This window comes from Daucus carota, chromosome 9, assembly GCF_001625215.2.
Source record: "Daucus carota subsp. sativus chromosome 9, DH1 v3.0, whole genome shotgun sequence".
NCBI classification, from domain to species: Eukaryota; Viridiplantae; Streptophyta; class Magnoliopsida; order Apiales; family Apiaceae; genus Daucus; species Daucus carota.
In genome coordinates, this window is record NC_030389.2 from 20,135,649 (window position 1) to 20,156,749 (window position 21,101).

Sequence of the window (21,101 nt, forward strand, 5' to 3'; positions counted from 1 at the left end):
CAGAAAGACAATTTTAAGGCTAGCAAGACAATACAGAGCTCGGTCAGACAATTTCCATTCGGTCAGACAATCTCAGATTGTCTTGCTGATCTTCATTCGGTCAGACAATATTTGATTGTCTGGGAAGTCACAGAATGTCTTGCAGACAATTTATCTCGGTCAGACAATGCCTAATTGTCTTGGCAGATTGCATTCGGTCAGACAATATAAGATTGTCTTGGCAGAGCATTCTCGGGCAGACAATCTTGATTGTCTTGCTGAGAACCATTCGGTCAGACAATCTTAGATTGTCTTGGAAGCCACAGCCATTGTCTTCCAGACAATCATTCGGTCAGACAATCTTTGATTGTCTTGACAGCTGAAATATTCGGTAAGACAATTTTGATTGTCTTGCTGAGCATGAGTGGATGATTGATTGTAATTTGTAGATTATATTTAAATAGAAAATTATCCACTTAATTAATTTAATCATATAAATTCATAAATTAAATTAATTCGAGATTGAATTAATTTAACAAATAAATTACATAATTAATTTAATTATTTGAGAAGTGAAATAATAATCTATTAAATATTAAATCACCCATTCTTCAGTAGAATTGCTTCCCGTCTTCTTTAAACATTAATAACTCCGTCTTGATCAGTCGAACGAACGAACCACCAACTCTGCTTGACTTCAAATATTCAATTTGAATAACTGATACACAAATGCACTGTCTGGTTCATCTGTATCTAGTTAACTCAAATATTCTTTGTCAAATAAACATTAAGAATTTGATTTGTTCGTCGAGTCTTCGTCCTGTAAGTACTTCTTCATTAAATGGAATCTTCTGATAAAATAAAGTATAGAAACTTTATATCTTCTGAACTCCTGGACGTGCCACAAAAGATTATTTGTGCACTGAGGCTTGAACATATTAATGAACTTCTTTCAGTGGTGTGCAGCAGCATCCTGGAATTTATCTGACATATAATTCCCATAAATCATTTGACGTTCTTCGTACGGATTCCGTTGACTTGCTATTTACTGAGCTTTCTTATCTGAGTTGAGTTGTACCTCTTTAAATACAAATAGGCTGAACATATGCCTTTCATCCTTGTATATATATGTACCTTAATTTTCTATTCTTTACATCGTCTATATATATATACACACACATACATATATTCCTTGTATACATGCTTGCTATATATATATATATATAATTAACATGTTCTTTATTTCGTTTCAGTGCTTCTACAAAAATTTGAGGGGACAGAGTCGGACGAAGGCCACCTGGAGTATCAAGGAGCACGTGAAAAAAAACATGTAAGAAAATGATGAATGAGGAGAAGGGACGCTTGGTGAGAAATATGAAGGAAACTGGAAAGTCAGCAAAAGATCTGAGGCCGTGGTATTTTCAACCCCCTCTATGGGAAAATCTGTTGAAATATTGGGATAGTGACAGTCACAAGCATCGGTCCAAGGTTGGATCACAAAATCGAGAAAAAGTGGAGACCTTTCACACTGCAGGTGCAAAATCTTTTGAAGCTATTGAAATGGTAATTTAAAACATATTAAATATACAATTTAGGAGTAATCAAGTTCAATTATATTTCTTAATGAATTAGTAATGCAACACGCTTTATTAAATGATTAATAAATCAAGAATGTAACAACTGTAGTTAATTATATTCACCTAGTTGTAGGAAATGACGGCAGCAAAAAAGGAGAAAAAACCGAAGCGCCTCGAATTGTGGGAAAGGACTCATGCAATAAAAGCTTCGAGGAAGGCGAGGGAGACTAGCAAGGGGAAGAAATGCCCGCCTTTGGTCTATACTATGCAAGGGCGATGGCTATAGCGGTTAGTATATAAATTTAGTTTTACATTTTAAACACTAATTTTGTACTTGTACATGAATTGAAATATGAAATCATTCCTATAATTGTACTTGTACTTAATTATTCCTATATATAATTGTACTTGAATTCATATAATTGTACTTGTACTTGAATTCATTTAAAATATAAAACTATTCCTATAATTGTACTTGTACTTGAAATGAACAAAATTACATTATTAAAATTACCTTAAAATAACAGTGACATCAAAAACCCTAAAAAATTTAGGTAAAAATGAAACTAAATGCACATCTAAAAATTTAGGTAAAAATCAAACTAAATGCACATCTAAAGGATGAAGCTCAGTACCTCTTATTCAAGCTCTTCAAGATCAGTAAACTATTCAAGCTCTTTAAGCCTTGAAACCTCAAGATCTCTTCAAAAATCAAAAACCGAGAATTAGTGAAAACAAAACCGAGTAGAAATTAACCTAATTACAAAGAAATAAACCCAAAACTTGGTGCTTGAGGTCGAGAAATATGGGTTCTCGAAGCACCAATCTAATGCTTCATTCAATTTGGGGTTCAATTGGAACCCTAATTTGCAGAGGCGCAAAGATGTGAGAGATGTGACAGGTGCGAGAGTGAATATGTCGGGAGGGAGGGGGAATGTTTTGTTTAAGTGTCGGGAGGGAAAATTTGCACTCTAATGTAAATTATGCTGCACAACTTTGTCTTTTGCATGTCGTCTGGGATGTCTTCATCTTTGACCATAATCTTGATTTGATCCAGATTGCATTTCATAAACTAAGAATTTTTCTTGTTCTTCTTTATTGTCCCAAATGGGCTTCCATGTCCATTTTAGTGTAATTCGATCTATGTGACTTGTAAGAATGAGCTTTAGTCACTTTCAATGGCTGCTTGCTTCATCCGTTGAAAGTTCCTTCATCCATATAATGAATTACAAACTTTAATCGATCAAACACTATTCCATTCCCATCAGTTGAAAACTTGGTCTTCATCAGTCGAACATAGTATACAGTCTTCACCAGTTGAATTACTATCACTCATCAGTTGAATATCCTTCACCTAGACAAAATTATATGGCATTGGATATTTACAATTGGCCATCCTATTCTATCCTGATAATTCTCAAGATAAGTAACATAACAATTACAATGATTAAATGATAAAGATTTTAATTTGAACATGTCACAAAGTGTTTATGTTATCTTCAAAATTATTGATTCCTAACAAATACATTCTTAATTAGTTGAGATTTATGGTGTGTCATTTAGGACCAATATTCCGAGTACTAACAAATTTAAAAAATACATAATAAATGGTGAAATTAGTCCATAATATCAGTTAATATATTAATCAATGTCTTCAAATAAATTTAGATTTTATAAAAATAATAAACTAAATTATACCTTTTAGTTTGATTTTTTGAAAAGATATTCAAAACTTATTGATTATGGCAAGAGAAGTCTAATGCCTGATTTTAAATATTTATGATAGATTATCGATTTTGTATAGTTTTTTTTGTGTTCATAATTACTACAAAATAAAATTGACTTTTTCTTTAATTATACAAACACTTTGAGAAAGAAGCCAATCATATGTTTTTCTGTTTTAAAAAATTTAGACAAAAAAAGAATTATTAGTATGGCCTATTATAGAAAAAGAGGTCATTTATTCTTGTTGAATACCAAAACAACTCCATCGGACACAAAAAAGGAATAAAAGATCCCTCATAAATATTAATTTTACAAGAAAATTCCACAAATGAATTATGTTTTTCCATTTAAACCATTACCACATGGTCTCCTGTGCAAGTTTGTAAATGCTAATAGAATGAAATATTGACACTAATAATTACATGCTTTTTCCAATAGTGAACGTACCCAAGGGGTAGCATCCCTTTATAATCTGTTGTTCCATTTCATTGTAACAACTAAGAAGGCTAGAGAAACATGGCAACAAAGAGCAAGGGTCGCCAAAATATTGTTATGGCGAAAATGAGCAAGGAAAGTGATCTCAGGGTTACATTCTCCGAGAGGCGTTCTGGGTTATTCAAAAAAGCTAGTGAGCTTAGCACCTTCTGTGGTGTAGAGATTGCAATCGTGGTCTTCTCTCCTCGGAAAAGAGTGTTCTCATTTGGACATCCAAATGTGGAACAAATCTTTGATAAGTTCCTCGATGCTCAGAACCCTAGTCCAACCAAATCGACTAGCCTTCAACTTGTACAGGCTCTTCGCAGTGCAAGGGTTCGTCTACTGAACACCCAACTCTCTAAGTTGCTTAACCATTTGCAGGAGCAAAAGCAACAAGGGGAGGAGCTCTGAAACTGAGAAAGTAAGGACAAGACATTGTCTGGTGGGAGGCCCCAGTTGATGATCTTGGATTTGAACAACTGGATATGTTGAAAAGAGAAATAGAGGACCAGAAGAGAAATGTCGCCACACAAGCTCAGAAGCTTGTGATGATGGAGCAAGCACTGGCACTCGTTGGGTGTAGCACTGGCACTGGACTTTCCATGACACCAAATGGATTTAATCCGGGGCATGGATGTGCACATCCCATTGTGTACCAATATCAGAGTACCCAACTAGGGGTGTGCGAGTGATGAAGGAACTAAAGTATAAGAACTTGTGGGAGTGGTCCAGATTGTATCGATCTATTTGGTATAAATTTAAGTTTCCACATTTTTAATTTCTTTATTATATGTAGAAGAAGAGAAAAGAATGTGCGAAGGGCCGGAGAAATGTTGCTCTTTGCAAGGCCACAGAAGAAACCATCTGCGGACAGTATTCTGGATATAGATTAGTTCAGAAAATCTTATATGGCTTTGAAATATTTTTCGCTAAACCAAAGGGAGAACTTTGTTCTCTGTTCGAGAATGGAATTTACAAATTGTAAGTGTGACGTCCCTCAGATCCGGGGGTCTGGATCTGGTGCCATGTGTAAATAAAAATAATTTAAAACCTGTATTTTTGAGCCACTAAAAAAACAATTTAAACCCTATATTTTTGAAAGAAAGTAAAAACAATTATTTTAAAAACTGGATATTTTAAAAAAAATGATTTAAATGAAAATCAATTTCACCCCCTAAAAGAGGATCGCATACAGGTTACAGCATTGAAATCAGAAACTAAAACTATCAAATTTAATTACAAATTAAATTGCGTTATCAGCTAAACCTCGATAAGAAGAGTAGTTGATAACCAAATAAACAAATCTCATTTGAACTGAATTGAATTGCAGAACTCCAACTGTATCTAGTCTTAATGACATCGTTCTGGATACTCTACCCGATCATGTGCTTGAAACTCAAGCACTTGCAATCTTTGCCTATCATTTCTCTTATGCGCAGTCTTAAGTCAATCATCTTTATTCCTAGATGAAAAGGGTTAGAAGGAATAGCAAGAATGAGCAATAATGCTCAGCAAGTATATAATATCCAAACCAACAATCATTCAAACAGTATGTAAAACCTAACAATGATATCAAGATAATGATACCAACACAATATGATTTAAACATAACAGTTTCTCCTTTATGGAATTGGAACCAGATAAGATGCTACGAGCTAAGCTGGGTGATCAGCCCACGACATAGCTCCGAACCCGCATATCCAATACGAGTTCTCAAATATAAAGGATCCTAGGCACACTTTGGCCTTTAATAATTCAATTGGGACCGGCGCCTCGGTCATAAAATATTTTCATCCAATTCCCTTTTTAAGACAAATACATCGAATCATTTTTCATTTTAGAACCAAGGTTCAAAATCTATAAGCATTAATGATTCTAAACCAAATTAATATTCATTTCAACAACTTAGCATTAGAGTTCTTCAAATTAGGTATTCTTTATCAAGGGTATAGGTTACTAAATCAAGTGTATCAATGTATTTTATAACTATGACAGGGTAGGTTGTATGATGATAACTAAGGTCTTTGAAGAAATGGGGTTTCAATTCTGGGTCATGAACAAACAAGTGAACTAGTTTTTAAGCAAGAACACAATTTAGTGTAGTTAAAAGGGAGGTAAGAAAACAAGGCTCTAAGCTCAATATTAAGTAACTAGCAGTTGAAGAAGATAAGGATGATAATTAAGTTGATAGATTTGCAAGATATAAGTGACAAAAGGTATTCCATTTCATACTTGGGTAATTCCAGAATGCTCGTAATTAGTAGAAGTCTAATTCTATAAGGAGTTTTGCAATATTCAAAGCATAACAAAAGCATTGCAGGAGTAAAATCTTTTAAAGAAAAGCAGGTTGGATATATACTTGCCTTAAGTCCGGTGTCTAGCTCAGATTTCTAATAACACTATGTAGTGCCATATCATTCCTTTCTGCGGCCAGCTTTTGACAAGATTCCATCTATAGCAATCTCTGCCTAACTTCAACTTGAAACACAACTTGGCTATTTCTGAATAACCATTTCAATCACTTCTCTATCAATGCCTCGAGCAACGTCTCGTTCAATTCTATATTGTGACGCCCCCAGATCCGCATCCCGCAGATCTGGTCCATCACTAAACATCTGGCTCAAAACAACACTTACATTACATTCTAATATTATACAAACCAACTCTTTCCCCACAAGTCAAGGGTCGGTCGTCCACAACACTACTACCAAGTCTAACTTTATTACATAATAGAAGGTCTGATTATAGATGACTATAATAACTATAGTTGGTACCACCCAACAGCGTTGCCTAGCAGCTTCAGCTCATATGATGCGGCTTCTCCTTTTTCCTTGCCAAAACCCGTTTCCGGGCGGTTCTCTTGAGTTGTGCCATTCTCACTCTTTACTGCTCAAAAGGAATAAAGTAGATGCAAGAATGAGCAACTAATTGCTCAGCAAGTCCACATAGCACAAAACAACAGTTAACAAAACATGCGAATAAAACAGGTAAGACAATTCAAGTCAAAGTAACAAAACAGTTACCATCAAATGACAACACAATTTCAAGAAAAGAAAATGCTGGTCTTCCACCTCTCGGTAACACTACATGGCTCGATCAGCACCGTTTCGTGAATACCGTAATCCTGTGTAGTCCTAGTGGTCTGATCGTAACCACTGAAGACACACCAACACTCTCTTTGCTAGCATCAAGGTTTAACACTGGAACCCTACTATCTGCCTTACCAGATAGTCAATTTCAACTCTACCACGAATTTAATAAATTCGTGTTGACCAGCTTGAACAGATTCCTCCGAATACAAGAAAATTTTCCGAAACAAACACTTCTCAATCATCACTGCTCATCTTTATCAAAGAAGTGCGAATAATGCACCCTTTCGTCATAACAAATATTACCCGAAGATAGAACCGAAAGATAATTACAAGAACTCGATTCCAAAAGATAAGATGATCTCCAAAAGAAGTAAATTGAGATCATCACTGCAATGTATTCACATCAAGTTTCGAAGATTCAAAATAATAATGTTATAGGATCAGCTCATTCCCGAATAATGAGAGGGCTCGAATTATAGAAAGTAATATGTGAACAATATCTTTAAAGCATACAAAATGAAACGGAGTATTTTCTCGATTCACAATGGTACGAAATGTAATATCTTCACAATCAACACTTTTCACAAAATTATGAAATAAGCACGAAAATTTCATGTCAAGACAGGGATAGTGAACTTGCCTGTTGTCCTTATCTTGAGATATTTTTGTAATTATCACATATACTCAGGCTCCGTCCTTTCGGATATTAAATATTCTAAGTCACACGAAATAATAATTTAGAAATCTATGTTATAAAGGAAATAATGATTTCAAATATTCTAATCCTTATATTCACGAGTTAATATCAATAATATTTGTTCGGTAACTGATCTTTCACACAATCTTAAAATGTTATACTAAATCTTCTAAATTTACAATAGTATGGTTATGAGATTGTAAATTATGTACAACACCCATGCTTCCCATTTCACTAGTAATCCGAACCAATCCACTCTACTTAGTCCAAATTCTTATTATTTATTAATATTGAGCAATTATCCAATTAATATTTGTATTGATATCATTCCATCTTTCTATTTCCAATCCATCCTATGTTGTAAATTTCCGATTAATGATAAGTTAAATCCAAGCTTATCCTTTGATTTCTAACTTACTTACAACTTTTATTATATATTCTTTCTTAAAAAAAAAAAAAACTTTTAGAGCATCTCCAACGGCGTTGGGTATAATCGTTAGCTAAATTGGACCTGTAAGACATTATGTAAAATTTGCTGAACCTGTAAGACATTTTGCTTCAATGGTACTGGCTATATTGGTTGACTATAATTTAAAAATAGTATGTTATTAATATTTTAAATTGTTAAAATAGAATATATCAGTTCAATATGGTAATAAATGATGTACAATCTTCCTACAGATTTTCTTACAGACCTTTAGAGATTCGACAAATTTAGCCATCCATAGGAGGTTGGCTAAATTTATAGAGAACAGGTGAGCATGGTTGGAGTTAGTTTTTGGAGCTGTTGGCTAAATTTTTTTTATTTTAAGTATGTCAACTCACCTTTTAGCCAAGGGTTTTAGATGGTTGGAGATGCTCTTATTATATATTCTAGATTCAACTAAATTCTTTTCCAAATTCTCTAATTACATAAGAATTTATCTTTCAACTCCCACACTATTCATAACCCATTAATTTAGGATTATTGTAATTTATTACTCCTATTTTAGATTTTCATCCCAAATCAAACTCATACCAACAAGCAATTCATAAGCTCTAAAGATTGTATAAACATATAACCCTAATTGATACAGATTTGGGGAACAATTTACTATTTAATTGGAATAAGTGTGTGGTGCTAATTTATAAGGTTACTACTGTATGTGTAAAAGCAGCAGTGTGAAAGAAAAAGAAATCCATGTGATTATATATATATCACCACTAAAGCTTTTTTTTTTCTTTTTTCTTAAATTATAATACTCATATCCTTAAATAAGGAAGAAGATGAGTTAAAGATGTAATTACCGTATTAAATTAGATTTTCTGCTACAAAATCTCTCCTTTAACTTCGCTCCTGTTTGTTTTGTTCCAGATTCAAAAAGTCCTCCCCTTGATGATGTTTCTCAAATGCCTCAATTATTCCCAGGCTATTTATAGCCAACTATTAATTACAATTAGCCATTTTAATTAATCATTTTTTTAAACCTTAATCACAAGATTACTTGGCCTCCACACAAAACAAAAAACCTTGGGCACCACGTGTACAACTTGGGCACCAGGTTTTGTAACTTGGGCAGGTAACATTCTGGAAAATTCATACTTTTGCTTCATTTATTTTCGAATATCCCGATCCCGGCTTATTTAACGCTATCTATTTTAAATATAGCTAAAAATAATATATTATTTGAATTTTTATAAAAATATACTAACATAACTAGTTAAATAATTATTCTAATATCTTTCAAATATTTTGAAACTAATTAATCATAACGAAATATTTATTTTAGCTAACCCGTAACATTTATCTATTATCGGGTCGTAAAATTAAAACTTTACGTCTACTAATTATTTACATAACAAATATTAAATTTTAATGGTACGTAACTGAATTTAATTTGCTAGCCCAAAAAATATAATCTAATCTTATACCAGCCTTAAATATTTTACGTACCAATAATTTCACAATTTATTTAAATACTAATTTTAACCGCATAAAATTTAGTGATCAATTTATTCACGTACTTAAAAATTTGCGGTTGTTACATCCTTCCCTCCTTTAAAGGATTCCGACCTCGGAATCATATTTGGAACAACTCCGGGCATTTCTTTTTTCTTTTTTTCATGGCTTCTTTAAGTTCCCAAGTAGCTTCTTCCACTGCTTGATTTTGTCAAATTACCTTAACCAACTTTACTTTCTTATTTCTTATTTCTTAGTTCTTGATATTTTGAATCTACAATCTTCACTGGTTTCTCTTCATATGTTAAATCCGGCTGAAGGTTTATTGGCTCATAATACAGAACATGTCGATCGTTGGTCTTGTAGGCTTTTAGAAGAGATACGTGGAATACATCGTAATGTGTTGTAAATTTGGAGGTAAAGCTAGTTGATATGACACAGCTCTAACTTTTCTCAAAATCTCAAAGGATCCAACATATCTTGGATTTAATTTGTTTTTTTTTTCCCAAAATCTGATTATTCCTTTCCAGTGTGATACCTTCATAAGTACTTTTTCTCCAACATCAAATGTTTTCTCTTTCCTTCCTAAATCCGCATATATATATTTCTTTGTTTGTCTTGAGTTGCAACCAATCTTTTGCGTATCTTTTCGATTGACTGGGTGGTTGGTTGGATTAATTCAGGTCCTAAAATCTTTTTCTCTGCAACTTCATCCTAAACAAGAGGTGATCTACACTTTCGGCCATATAATGCTTCATAAGGAGCTATTCTCATGCTAGAATGTTAGCTATTGTTGTAAGGAAATTCCACTAAAGGTAAGTGATCTTCTCAGCTTCCTTTAAAATCCAAAGAACAAGCTCTTAATATATCCTCTATGGTTTGTATTGTTCTTTCACTTTGCCCATCTGTCTGGGGATGATATGTAGTACTTAGATTGAGCTTAGTCCCGAAATATTCTTGAAAAGCTTTCCAAAATCTTGAAGTGAATCTTGCATCCCTATCTGAAACAATTAACACTGGCATTCCATGTCTTGTCACAACCTCATTCATATATAGCTTTACTAATCTTTCTATTGTGTACTTTTCACTAATAGGAAGGAAATGTGCAGATTTCGCCAGCCTATTGACAATTATCCAAATAGCATCATGACTAGCTCGATTCTTTGGTAATCCAACTATAAAATCCATGGTGATGTGTTCCCATATTCATTCTGGGATCTCTAATGGCTGCAACAATCTACTAGGTCTCTGGTGCTCAACTTTCATTTTTTTTTTTTGACATTTACTTACCCAATCAGGGGATTTCTCTTCTCATGTTAGGCCACCAATAATTCTTATTTAAATTCTTGAACATCTTGGTGCTTCCCGGGTGAATAGAATATCTTGATTCGTGTCCTTCGCTTAAAATATCTCTGTTAAGATACGTCATGTTATCATGTTTGCAAATAATCTAATCCCTTTATCATCCTTTACACTTAAATACTCATCTCCTGACAACCCATAACGTTTTTCCTCAATCATATAATCTTGACTCTTTTTGATTTTTCTAACAAATCTGGTTGTATTATCATTTCAAAAATCTTTACATCCTTATGCTCTGAATCCTTAATCTTCAATCCTAAATTTTCCTCTCTTTTTTTTTTCAATTCCTTTCGTAAGGACATCACATAAACGTTTTCTTTTCTACTTAATGCATCAGCAACTACATTCGCCTTCCCTGGGTAATAGTTAATAGTATAATCATAGTCTTTTATTAATACTAACCATTTCATTGTCTAATATTTAATTATTTCTAAGAAAACAGGTAGTTTAAACTCTTATGATCCGTAAATATCTCACATTCTCATCATACATATAATATCGCCAAATCTTTAAGGTAAATACTATAGCAGCTAATTCTAAGTCATGGGTAGGATATCTCAACTCTTAATCCTTAAGTTGTCTAGAAGCATACTCTATCACTTTTCCATGTTGCATAAGAACACATTCTAATCTTTTATAAAATGCATCACTACAGATCATAAAAATTTCTTGTTTCATCAGGCAAGGTTAACACATGGGCCATATTAGTCTCTTCTTTAATTCCTGAAAACTTTCCTCGCACTTAGGGGTCCACTCAAACTTCTCTTCTTTTCTATTTAATTTGGTCAAAGGGGTTGCAATCTTAGAGAAATATTTCACAAATCTTCTGTAATATCCTGCCAACCCAAGAACACTTCTCACTTCTGTTCGGGGTCCTCAGTCTATCCCAGTTGGATAGCATCTTAATCTTTAAGAGGTATACCGACATTTCTTTTCTTTTTTTTTTTAGAAACAATATGCCCTAAAACTGTACTTGCTCTATCAAAATTCACCTTTCGAAAATTTCGCATATAACTTTTCTTTCCCCGAAATATCCAAGTTATCCTAAGATGCTCAACATGGTCTTCTTTCGTCTTGGAATAAATCAAAATATCTTTGATAAACAATGATGAACTTATCCAAATATTTCTTAAGTATTCTATTCGTAATATCCATAAATGTTGTAGGTGCCTTAGTCAATAATCCAAAAGGTATCACTAAGAACTCATCATGTTCGTATCGGGTCCTAAAGACCTTTTGAGGTACACTCTTAGATCTGATTCTTTCACTGATGGTATCCAGATCTCAAGTCTATCTTGAAAAGTAAGATGCTCCCTTCAACTGAAAAAAAATCATCAACCTTAGGTAAAGAGTCATCTCTTTTTTTTTTAGCTTTCGATAATCAATGTAACAATCCTCAAATCAGAGGGTCTGGATTTGATGTCTCCATACAAGACCTTCTTAAAACAACTTTAAAAGAAAAAAAAACTATATATTTGAAAAGAAAAAAATCAAAGAAATTGAAATCTAAGTATTTTGAAGAGAACTCAAAGGAAATAAGAATATTAAAACTTTCTTGGATATATAGAAATCTTTCACGATAGTAATCACCGGTCAATGAGTTTTCAAAATAACTTCCGTTTGAAATGAAAGGATGACTGGGAGACCAATATGATCAAATGAACCAAGTGTTGTGTGTCCAAATTAAGACACTACTAAAGGTTGTTAACCTTCTTGTAATCACAACACACACAAGTGATGGCGTCCCATCCAACTCCTATCACACAGACAGGTATACCTTGTGCCCCCTATAATTAGGGTTGTTCATCCCAATAAGATTGAAGAAATATCAAGGAAATAAGATTTATCTCAAAGATTTGCTTTTTCAATCGTTATCTCACTACTTGGACAAACTTGATCTACCATAATTACTTCCCAACACACTTCTTCCAAGGAATGCGAGCAACGCATCCTTTAATCACAAATCAAAGATTTTCAGTGGATATGTTAGATATAATTGATGATTACTAATATTCTTAAAGTATGTTTTAGAACAGGAATCATCAGAGTTTAATCTGGAAGCTGATCAGAGTTTAGTAAAGTCTGACAGAGTTTGATAAAGTCTGACAGAGTTTGATAAAGTCTGACCAGAGTTTACATAGTCAAGACTCGTCAGAGTTTACACGTGGAAAGAGCTCAGAAGCGGATATACTTCAAGGAAGGATAGAAGCGGAGGAGTGATTTGCTGACTATGGAAACTAAACAGAAAACTGGAGCAATCTTTGATTGATAGAATTTATAGCAGATTTATAGGATATCAAATCAGAGATTGATTTTGTAACTGTGTCTATATAAACACAGATTAGGGTTACTCTAGATGAGTTGAGTTATCGAGTACATTGTTAAGAACCCTAGCAGCTCTTAGTGATACATTATAAATCACTGAGAGAGTTTTTGTAACCATTAAAGCTTTATGAATATAAGAGTTTATTACTTTCAATCTCTTATATTGTCTTACTGTGTTACAGATTGTGATCACTATATCAGATTATATAGTGAGTTTATAGGACCTAACAAGTGGTATCAGAGCCAGCTCTGTTAAGATTACTACAGTGAGATCTTAAACACAATTATGTCTGAAAAATCACAAGCTTCATCCTTTAGAGTTCCAATCCTTAAGGCATCTGAATATCCAGTCTGGAAAGAAAGAATGATAATATTCTTAGACTCTGTTGATCCAGAATACCTTGACAGGATCTTTGATGGACCACATATGCCCACCAAGCTCTCTGTTGGGATTGCAGATGAACCTCAGAAGATGGTTCCAAAAGAAAAGAAAGATTACACCCCTGAGGACATCTTGTCAATTGGTAAAGACTCTAAGGTAAAACACCTTCTGCACAGTGCCCTTGATAATGCAATGTCAAATAGGGTGATTGGGTGCAAAACTGCTAAACAAATCTGGGATGCTCTAGAAACCAGATGTCAGGGAACTCAGGCCATAAAGAAAAACAGAAAAACAATCCTTACACAGGAGTATGAGCACTTTGACTCAAAATCTGGTGAGTCCTTGACAGATCTGTATGACAGATTTGTCAAACTGTTGAATGACTTATCTCTGGTAAACAAGGAATATGATCTTGAAGACTCAAATCTCAAATTCCTTCTGGCTCTTCCTGAAAAATGGGATTTGAAAGTCACCACAACAAGAGACAATCTTGATCTTGGAGAAATGTCTCTTGATGATGTTTATGGAAGACTGAAGACCCATGAACTTGAAATGGAGCAAAGGAGCAAACGTCATGGAGGAAAATCAAAGTCTGTTGCTCTGAAAGTTCAAGAGGAAGCTGCTAAGAGCAAAGGAAAAGCTCATGTCACAAAGTCTGACATTGAGTCATCAAACTCTGATGACTCAAACTCTGATGTTCCCTCAGACTCTGAAGAAAGTGATGATGAGATGATGCAGTTAGCAGCATTGATGGTGAAAAGCTTCAAGAAGTTGGCCTACAAAAAGTTCAACAAAGGCAAAAGTTTTTCAAGGAAAGACAGAAACTCTGACAGAGTTTATGACAAGAAGAACTTTAAGAAGAATGAGGGCAAAGAAGGAAAAGCTGGAAAAGCTGACAAGTATACCTGTTTCAACTGTGGTGAAAAGGGACACTTTGCATCTAAATGCAAGAAAGCCAAGAAGGAAAAAGAAAAAGCCTTTATCACCAAGAAAGGAAACTGGACAGATACATCTGATTCAGAAGAAGAAGTCAATTATGCTCTGATGGCAAACACTGACAACAACTCTGAATCTCCTGCTAAGGTACCTCATTCTACTCTTGCCTTTGATACTGAAGATATAACTGAGTTAAGATTGTTTCTTAAAACTTTGCATATCAGCTTTAGAGATCAGACTTTAGAAAATGAAAGATTAAAATCTGAAACTCTGAGTGTAAAGAAAAGGAATGATTTTCTAGAAAAAGAATTAGTTCAGATGTTGGAAGTTCAGAAAGAAAGAGATGATGCTGTCATTGTCAAAGATGAATTATTAAAGAGGTATGCATCTCTTCAATCAGAACTTGCTAAGGAAAGGGAGATCATAAAGACATGGACTAATTCAGGCAAAACTACTCAAGATATCTTAGGTAGTGGAAACTGGAAGAAAGGACTAGGTTACACTGATAACTCTGAAGCTGAGTCATCAAAAACAGAGTTTGTTAAAACTCAAAAACCTAAGGTTAAACCTGTCAAATTTGTTGTTGAATCCTCTAAGTCTAAAAAGAGTAGACCAAAATCAGAGATTAACAAAAATTTAAAATCTGATAAGCCCAAACAGGTTAACATAGGACTGATGACTCAGAGACAGCTTAAACACAAGCTTAAAGAAGTAAAGTCTGATGACAAAAACAAGGAGCCTAGGAAAAACAGAAATGGCAAGATTGGAATAGACAAGAGTAATAACTACATGCCTGTTCCAAATGCACCTAGGAAGACATGCCATAACTGTGGTAATACTAATCATCTTGCTAATTTTTGCAGGAAGAACAAGGACATTAACTCTTTACCTACAAAGTCTGGAGTTAGAAAAAATAGTATTAGATATAAACCACAAGATCCATGTTTTCATTGTGGTAGTTTATGGCATTCTATTTATACTTGCAAAGAATATCATAGTTTGTATTATGATTATTATCAATTGAAACCTTCTTTGAAGAAGTTTAATAAAAGCTCTGCAAGTACAAAATCTGTTTCTAGTACAAACTCTGTTGCAAAGTCTGTTAGCTCAAACTCTGATAATAATACCGCTGCAAAAGCTAACAAACTTAATAAGGCCAAGGGATCCAAGCAAGTCTGGGTCCTTAAAACTAACAATTAGTGGTCTTTGTGATTGCAGGGCAACAGGAAGAATATTCTAGTCTTGGACAGTGGATGTTCAGGACACATGACTGGAAATAAGGCCCTGCTGTCAGAGTTTGTGGAAAAGGCTGGCCCAAGTGTTTCTTATGGAGATGGCAACATAGGAAGGACTCTGGGATATGGCAACATCAATCTTGGAAATGTCATCATATCAAATGTAGCTCTTGTTCAAGGGCTAAAACACAATTTACTCTCTGTCAGTCAAATCTGTGACAGAGGATATCATGTTGATTTCTATGAAGAACACAGTGAGATAGTAAGCAAGTCAACAGGCAAAGTGGCAGTGATTGCTCACAGACATGGGAATATTTATGAAATCCACTTGCCTACAAACTCTGAAGGAAAAGCAATCTGCTTGTCTACAAGGATCTCTGCAGAAGAAAGTTGGAAGTGGCATAAGAAGCTCTCACATCTGAATTTCAACTCTATAAATGAGCTTATAAAGAAAAAGCTTGTGAGAGGACTCCCTGAATCACTACTCACATCTGATGGATTATGTGATTCATGTCAAAAGGCCAAGCAGAGAAAGACATCCTTCAAGAGTAAGACTGAATTCTCAATAAAGAAACCATATCATCTTCTACATGTTGATCTATTTGGACCAGTTAATGTACCATCCATTGCAAAGAAGAAATATGCTCTTGTCATTGTTGATGAGTATACCAGATACACTTGGGTATATTTTCTTCACTCTAAAGATGAAACAGCCTTGCATCTGATGGATCATGTGACACAACTGGACCATGGATCTGAAGACAAAGTGAAGATCATTAGAAGTGATAATGGAACTGAGTTCAGAAATTCAACAATGGAAGAGTTCTGCAAAGAAAGAGGTGTAGTGCAACAATTCTCTGCACCTGGTACACCACAGCAAAATGGTGTAGTTGAAAGGAAAAACAGGACTCTTATAGAAGCTGCCAGAACTATGCTTGATGAGGCTAAATTGCCTACTTATTTCTGGGCAGAAGCTGTTCAAACAGCTTGTTTCACTCAAAATGCAACCTTGATTAATAAGCATGGCAAGACCCCATATGAGATGGTGGAGAAAAAGAAGCCAAATCTGAAGTATTTTCATATATTTGGGTGCAAATGCTTTGTCTTGAAGACTCATCCAGAACAGCTTACCAAGTTTGATTTAAAAGCTGATGAAGGCATCTTTGTAGGTTACCCTCTGATAACAAAGGCCTTCAGAGTCTACAATCTAAGAACCAAGGTGATCATGGAATCCATACATGTGTCATTTGATGACAAGAAAATCATGGGCTTAACAGATATGGATGATCATGAAAAACTGCATTTTGAAAATGAAGAAATATTCTCTGATTCGATAAACTCTGATGAACAGTCAAACTCTGACTGTGAACAAGATACAGCAAACTCTGATGAAAATTTACAAGTTCATGATGATGAAGCACTTGCTGAGGGGGAGCATCAGAATGTTTCAGACTCTACCCAAGACTCATCAGAGAATGCTGACTCAAACTCATCAGAGAATACTGATTCAAACTCTGATAGCACAAACTTAGGGGGAGCTACAGAGAATAATCAACAGAATCAGGAGAGCATGGATCAAGGGGGAGGATCCAATGATGAAAATGGTCAACTTCCACATGCCAGGAAGTGGACAAAATCTCACACACCTGATTTAATAATTGGCAATCCAGAAGCAGGTGTGCAAACAAGGACAGCTACAGCAAATGAGTGTTTACATCATTGCTTTCTGTCACAAACAGAACCTAAAAAGGTGGAGGAAGCTCTTCAAGATGCTGACTGGATACAAGCAATGCAAGAAGAGTTGAATGAGTTTGAGAGAAACAAAGTATGGACCCTAGTACCAAGACCTAAAGACAGATCTATAGTTGGTACAAAATGGGTATTCAGAAACAAAACTGACAGTGAGGGTGTCATTACAAGAAATAAAGCAAGGCTTGTGGCAAAAGGGTATTCACAACAGGAAGGTATTGATTATGATGAGACATTTGCTCCAGTTGCAAGATTGGAGGCAATCAGAATCTTTCTGGCCTATGCTGCTCACAAGAAATTCAAGGTATTTCAGATGGATGTCAAAAGTGCTTTTCTAAATGGGAAACTGGATGAAGAGGTATATGTTGAACAACCTCCAGGCTTTGTGGATCCAAAGCATCCAGACTATGTCTATAGATTGGACAAGGCACTTTATGGACTAAAGCAGGCTCCAAGGGCATGGTATGAAACTCTGGCTCAATTTCTTCTTGAGAATGGATTTACTAGAGGTACCATAGATAAAACCTTGTTTTATTTGAATCATGGTAATGATCTGCTTTTAGTTCAAATCTATGTTGATGACATTATTTTTGGCTCCACTAATGCTAAACTCTGTCAAAGATTTGCCAAGCTCATGCAGTCTAGGTACCAAATGAGCATGATGGGGGAACTCAGTTATTTTCTGGGTTTACAAGTTAAACAGACTGAAGATGGGATTTTTATAAATCAAGCCAAGTATACCAGAAATCTTTTGAAGAAATTTGGTATGCAAGACAGTTCAGCTGCAACTACTCCTATGGCAACAGCAACCAAACTAGACAAAGACACTGGTGCATCAGTGGATATCACAAACTATAGAGGAATGATTGGATCTTTGCTTTATCTGAATGCAAGTAGACCAGACATCATGTATGCCACATGTCTATGTGCAAGATTTCAGGCAGATCCAAGAGAGCCTCATCTGATTGCAGTAAAGAGGATATTCAGATATCTCAAGGGAACCACATCATTGGGATTATGGTATCCTAGAGAATCAGATTTTAGTCTAATTGGATACTCTGATGCAGATTTTGCAGGTTGCAAAATTGACAGAAAAAGCACAAGTGGGAGTTGTCAATTTCTAGGTGGAAGACTAGTTTCTTGGTACAGCAAGAAGCAGAAGTCTATTTCAACATCAACAGCAGAGTCAGAGTATATAGCTGCAGGCAGCTGCTGTGCTCAGATTCTTTGGATGAAGAATCAACTGTTGGACTATGGGTTATCCTTTTCTAAAATTCCTATTTATTGTGATAACCAAAGTGCTATTGCTATGACAGGAAATCCAGTTCAACATTCTCTGACAAAGCACATCAGTATAAGATATCATTTTATAAGGGAGCATGTGGAGGAAGGAACCATTGAACTTCACTTTGTTCCCACAGAACAGCAGCTAGCAGACATATTCACCAAACCACTAAGTGAAGCAACCTTCACTAGACTGGTGAATGAGCTAGGAATGATATCAGGAACTGAGTAAACATACTGGTCAGATCTTTCAAATTACCATATGTATTGCTCACAAATTTGCCATGCTATACTCTGATTGTTAAAATCTGATGACATTCTCTGATGATATACTCTGTGTGCTATACTCTGATGATATTCTCTGATCGTCATTCTCTGACGATATTCTCTGATGTTTGTAAACTCTGAATCTTGATTAATGATTTCATTTTTATTTCTCTGAGAAAACAAACCTGTGAAGATACTATGAAGCATGATATGAATTAGTAATCATGAATCTCAGTTCAGTTCTTTAATCTTGATCTCAATTTTGTGCTACTACTTAACACTATATGCATATTGATATCATTGAGACTCTATTACTTCACATATCTTAATTATAAGTGAGACTGACTAATTTGCATTTTCTCTCAGTAAATTAGACAGTGATTATAAACTCTGATGATATATACACCCCTGCAAATAAGCATGGTACTCCTTTGAGATCTTAGATGTCTATATGACAGTGACTGGGAAGACCCAAACACTTACTGGTATTAAGTAATTGCCAAGATTTTGTAATCTATGGTGACCAGTCACAATCTCTGATTACTGGAGAAATACTGTTGCAAAAATAATATTTAAAGGTCGTGATTCATTTACACTGAAAAGCGTCCTTGAAGAAAAAAAAAAAAAAAAAAAAAGGGGGGGGGGGTTAATTTATTTTATATAATTCTCCATCAGAGTATATCTTTTGTCTATGTCTTGAGAGTTTAAATAAATTATTCTTGTCTACCTTATAATTACGAAATTGTGAAATTCCCTAGTCTCTGATTTAATATGTTAAATCACACACATACTGTCACAAGCACATTATTGAGCTATGGATTTTGTGACAAACTCTGATTTTCTGATGAATTTTCTAAAAATCATGTCTTTATTCTGAGGTACTTAGAAATTTATTTTCTTTGATGTAAATCTCAGAGTTTAAAATTCGAGAGATTTAATCTTGATTTTTAAATCTTGTACATTTCAGGAGTACAAAATATTCAGAGAATATGAAGGGAGTATTTCAAACGGATGTATTGTTAGTGGGTTTACATGAAAAACATTTTAATAGGAGAACGTGTAATCAGCATTTATTACTGCACATGTTTTACTGCGCTCATGATTATTACTCTCGTTTCTCTATCCCACTAACATTCAACTACCAGTTACAATCTGACAGGTGTCCAAGTGAACAAAGAGTCCAAGCGTGTACAGCTACACAAAATCTGAAGAGTTTATCATCAGATTTTATTGTTTCTCTTTTCTTCACTTTTACACCTAATCTCCACAAACACTCTCTAAACAAACTCTTACTCTCTTCTCTCTGAAATTCAAATCTTCTCACACACATTTTCTCAAACACTTTTCTCTACTCACAAACTCTGTTATAATGGCAACTACTACATTCACCCATGCAGGTGTGGACTTTGTCCCCAATAACTATACAGCCATTCTTGACACTGCCGAAGCTCCAAGGGATTATCATCCCATGCAGCAATTTCTTGCCCAGAGTGCTATTGCTACAGCTCTTACCGCTCCTGCCAGACTCTCAGGAAGCCAAATCATCAGTTTTTGGAGGACGGGTAAGTACGACAATGGTGGTGAAAATGGATCACCATCAATTGTGTTTTCATTTGAAGGGGAAGAGTATTTTGTTACTCCAGCCACAGTCAGGACAGCATTCAACCTACCAGAGCTTGACACTGCTTATGTCACTACTGGCGATGCAAATCTAAGGACTATGATGACTGACTTGGGCTACTATGATTCTCTGGACAAACTGGGACAATTGAAGCGTCCTGGACTCAGGAAGGAGTGGAGTTTCTTCTTTGATTGCATAACCAGAGCCTTCCAGAAGAAATCTACCAACTGGGATGCAATACCCATGGACATGCTACAAATTGGGTATTCTCTGATCTATTCTACTAATTTCGATTATGGTAGATTAGTTATTAGAAATATTGGTGAAAGAATGCATGAAAATCGTCAAGTTGTCTATTTTTCACGCTTTTGTCAATTATTGTTCAATGCATCTGTTGGAGAGGTAGCATTTGATGATGAGATCAGACCTTTTAAGTTGCATAAAAGGGCTTTCA

The 21,101-nt window shown here is 34.8% G+C and overlaps 1 protein-coding gene across 1 annotated transcript; it reads left to right on the plus strand.

Moving 5' to 3' along the window:
- Positions 1-3,797: 3,797 nt before the first annotated feature.
- Positions 3,798-5,203, plus strand: LOC108225926 (agamous-like MADS-box protein AGL62). Its single transcript, XM_064085193.1, is given in 4 exon segments — positions 3,798-4,164; positions 4,167-4,438; positions 4,555-4,739; positions 5,089-5,203. Coding segments are annotated over 4 exon segments (939 nt in total).
- The last annotated feature ends 15,898 nt before the right edge of the window (positions 5,204-21,101 follow it).